Consider the following 4,054-nt stretch of genomic DNA (forward strand, 5'->3'; position numbering starts at 1 on the left):
TCTCTCCCTTCTATATAAACGTCCTCATTCTCCCTCTGTGAGTGACTCAAAGCTTACCAGATCATCATATTCTGCAGTTAGCGAGACGAGCTAACTCATCTGACTCAGATAGAGGGAGAGATGGGTGGAGTGTTTGTCTGTGTTTTTATCTTTTTCCTTACTCTACTCACATATATTTTTCTATCAAGGGGCAGAAGAGAACCCCAGAGAAGAGCTACGCTTCCACCAGGTTCAATGGGTTGGCCATACGTAGGAGAGACTCTCCAACTCTACACCCAAGACCCAAGTGTTTTCTTTGCAGCCAAACAGAAAAGGTCGCTTTTTTTTCTTTTTCTTTTTCTTTTTTTCTTTCTTTCTTTCTTTTCGTTATTTAATTACTTTTAAACACGAGTTTGAACGTGGTGGAGATGGTGTTTGACCTCCAGGTATGGAGAAATTTTCAAGACCCATATTCTTGGGTGCCCTTGTGTCATGCTGGCTAGCCCTGAGGCGTCTCGGTTTGTGTTGGTGACAGAGGCTCAGTTGTTCAAACCCACCTACCCGAAGAGCAAAGAGCGGCTGATTGGCCCGTCAGCGCTGTTTTTTCACCAAGGGGACTACCATACTCGTCTAAGAAAGCTGGTCCAAGGATCCTTGTCCCTTGACACACTCCGGAACTTGGTGAAGGATATCGACGCCATTGCAGCCTCTACCTTGGACTCATGGGGTGGCGGCCATTTCGTCAACACTTTCCATGAACTGAAAAGGGTAAGTCTGGTAACTTTAAAATACGATGGAATATTTAATTGAACTTAGGACTTATATATTTAAGCTTATAAGAAAATAATGAATTTAATAATTTAATTTATATTATGATATGATATTTCAAAACTTTTTGCAGTTTTCTTTCGAGGTTGGTATACTTGCAATTTTTGGCCATTTGGACGCCCGCTATAGCGAGGAGCTAAAGAAGAATTACTGTTTAGTAGACAATGGCTACAATTCCTTTCCTACGAACATTCCAGGAACTCCCTACAAAAAGGCCCTACTGGTAAGCAGAAAAGTAAAACTCCGCTGGTCCACTCTGATTCAATAATTATATGACATATTTGGTAAAGATTCTGAATTTCTGATCCTATGTTATTAGGCTTTTCGAATTTCTATGGGTCACGTATTTTAGGTTGTCTGGTACGTAGGTGGACTCGCAGCCTCATATATAACAGAAAATCCTCGTCCGTTTGATCTGCGAGAGTATGTACGTAGTAGTATTGGCAAAAGTGACATTCCAATTGACTGTCTTCTCTCTTTCTCTGTTTTGTTGGGTACTCTGCAGGCAAGAAAAAGGCTCACTAAGATTCTGAGTGTTATTATTTGTGAGAGGAAGGAGAAGAAATTAGATGATAAGGATCTTTTGGGTTGTCTATTGAACTCCAAAGACGAAAGAGGAGAGACCTTAAGCGAAGATCAAATCGCGGACAACATTATTGGAGTGCTGTTTGCAGCTCAAGACACTACAGCTAGTGTCATGACATGGATTGTCAAGTACCTCCATGATAACCCGAAACTTCTAGAGGTTGTAAAGGTATGATCAGTAAGCATCTTTACCATCCGGGCCGGGGGAGGGAGGGAGGGGGTCTAGGACACGTCTCTGTCATCCCGGCCACTTCTTGTCTTCTTCTTTTTTCATCTTTTTCTATTGATTTATGAAAATGCTCTCTTTTCAGGCTGAACAGAAGGCTGTTCGTAAATCAAATGATGAAGGTAATCAGCCATTGAGCTGGAGTCAGACAAGAAACATGCCAATAAGTTACAAGGTATATATATATATATATATACATATATATATATATATATATATATATATATATATATATATATGCAGTGCCATTCGCAAGCCAAATTATTCTTTATCCTAAAAGTTTAAGTATAAAATATCAAAGTGAAATAAGAAGTGAATGACGAAGATAAAGTTCGAAATGAGTGACTAACAGAGGTAACTATGGTCTTACTCAGGTAGTACTAGAAAGCTTGAGAATGGCAAGCATTATATCTTTCACCTTCAGAGAAGCAGTGGCTGATGTGGAATATAAAGGTAAGAGAAGAAGCTAAAACTCAACAAAAAAATAAAAGAATGGGGGCCGGGCCTTTTAGCCAAAAGAAATGCAATTCAGATGGGGTGGTCAATATTGTACTATAAAGACTAATGTGATAATAACATACTATATATAAAGACTAATGACAATAAGTAAATGACTGACACCAGAATGTCACAGGGTACCTAATTCCAAAAGGTTGGAAAGTGATGCCTTTGTTCAGGAACATTCACCAAAACCCAGAGTTCTTCTCTGATCCTCAAAGATTTGATCCTTCAAGATTTGAGGTAGGAATTGAATAACGCCCGGCATAAGGCTAAAGCTGCTTGAGTTTCAAGAGGGATCAGTCACTTCTTCATGTTTTTTGTTCATTGTTTTTCTAGGTTGCCCCGAAACCCAATACATTTATGCCTTTTGGCAGCGGAGTGCATGCCTGCCCAGGAAATGAGCTCGCGAAACTGGAGATGCTGATTATGATCCACCATTTGGTCACCAAATTCAGGTATATATTTTTACAAAGGAAAAATACATAAATTAAAATAATAATCAGATAGGCTTAATTATATGATGATCCCCTCCAACATGCACTTAATTATCCTATAAATTTTTTAATCTAATCCATAAGTCTAATGTACAAGTCATGTTGCGTTGGATCCGGATTTCATACAATTTGAGTGTCTAAATTGCATACAATTCGGACGACTCACATAAAGGGGGCTGCAAGGCCCACCTACCCCAAACTGGTGAGTCACACATTCTAAACTGCTTAAAGTAGGTGGCTAAACTTTGTATCTCCTTTCTATTGCAATTCAGGCATCCAAACAAGTGAGCCTCATACTTTATGTCAGGTTATTCGAAATAGGTGGTTTATACATTCTTTTCAATAAGCTGCCTGAATTACAATGCAATTCAAACACGCAATTGTATGTAGGGTATACTAAGAAAGTGATAAAAGATCTTTAATTTGGTCAACTTGAGAGGATCTTGGTGAGTGGTTAACACATATATAGAATTATCTGACAAGGGCATTTTTGTTGGTTATTTTGCAGGTGGGAACTGGTGGAATCCCAAAGTGGGATTCAGTATTCCCCATTCCCAGTGCCCATGTATGGACTCCCAGCCAGATTTTGGAAAGAATCTACCGTCTAGATGCCACCTCCTTTCCAAATTAACTTTTTTCATTTGTACTTTTACTATCTATTTTTTGCTTTCATTTTTGCTCTCCCTGGCCCATTCCCCTCAATCTCATGTGGGAATGTTCAGATGCTTCGATCCTTTTCCCTGAATTGCATCTTGTGCTCATTGTCATTAAAGAAATTCTCCTCTCACCCTCTCTCTCTCCCTCCCTCCCTCATATCTTGGAACAATATGCATCTAAAAGAGTTATATATAATAGGGCAAAAGGTAATGCCCCAAATTTTAGATAATAATCTTTCAAGTTCACTAGCTACTATATATGAACAAAGCTTTCTCTAAATTAATTAAGGTTGAAAATTTTACTCAAACTCAGTCCTATTAAACGTGTCTAAAATGCATAAGATTCTCACATGCTCTATTAATAGAATTTTATGTACGTGTCAGTTTAATAGAATAGATTAAAAAAAAAAAAATTAAACCCAATTTAAATGAAAACTTTGTCATATATATATATATATATATATACACATCACATACGCGAGTTACTGTTGTAATTCCCTAAAAAAAAAAAAAAAAAAAAACTGAAGCGATTGACACGTTTTTAGCAACCGTCAAGTGCCCTTGAGCTATGCGTTAAGAGGCTGCTAAAAAGCCACGTGTTTCTACAGTGATTGGCCAATTGAAAGTTAGATGATAGGTCCGGCTGGAGGACAGCCTCTAATTACATAAAGTTTTCTTCCTCATGGGACTTACCAAAAGATGTGGCTTCTAGAACTTGATAGCCTTAAAGCTGCTTTACTTTCCCCAGTACTATTCCCGTTTATGATATTTTGTTCCAGGACCAT

General features: G+C 38.2%; 1 protein-coding gene across 2 annotated transcripts; it reads left to right on the plus strand.

The window, feature by feature from the left end:
* Positions 1–3,400, plus strand: LOC133866698 (abscisic acid 8'-hydroxylase CYP707A1-like). 2 transcript variants are annotated; one of them, XM_062303315.1, is made up of 9 exons: positions 5–314; positions 426–747; positions 881–1,030; positions 1,313–1,561; positions 1,704–1,793; positions 1,993–2,071; positions 2,253–2,359; positions 2,456–2,574; positions 3,122–3,400. In XM_062303315.1, exons 1-9 carry the CDS (start codon positions 121–123, stop codon positions 3,219–3,221), a joined length of 1,410 nt encoding a protein of 469 aa, XP_062159299.1. In that variant the 5' UTR covers positions 5–120; the 3' UTR covers positions 3,222–3,400. The 2 variants fall into 2 exon arrangements, with proteins under 2 accessions (XP_062159300.1, XP_062159299.1); XM_062303316.1 differs by lacking the exon at positions 3,122–3,400 and having other exon boundaries at positions 1–314; positions 2,243–2,359; positions 2,456–2,568.
* Positions 3,401–4,054: the final 654 nt, after the last annotated feature.

This window comes from Alnus glutinosa, chromosome 4, assembly GCF_958979055.1.
Source record: "Alnus glutinosa chromosome 4, dhAlnGlut1.1, whole genome shotgun sequence".
Lineage (NCBI taxonomy): Eukaryota > Viridiplantae > Streptophyta > Magnoliopsida > Fagales > Betulaceae > Alnus > Alnus glutinosa.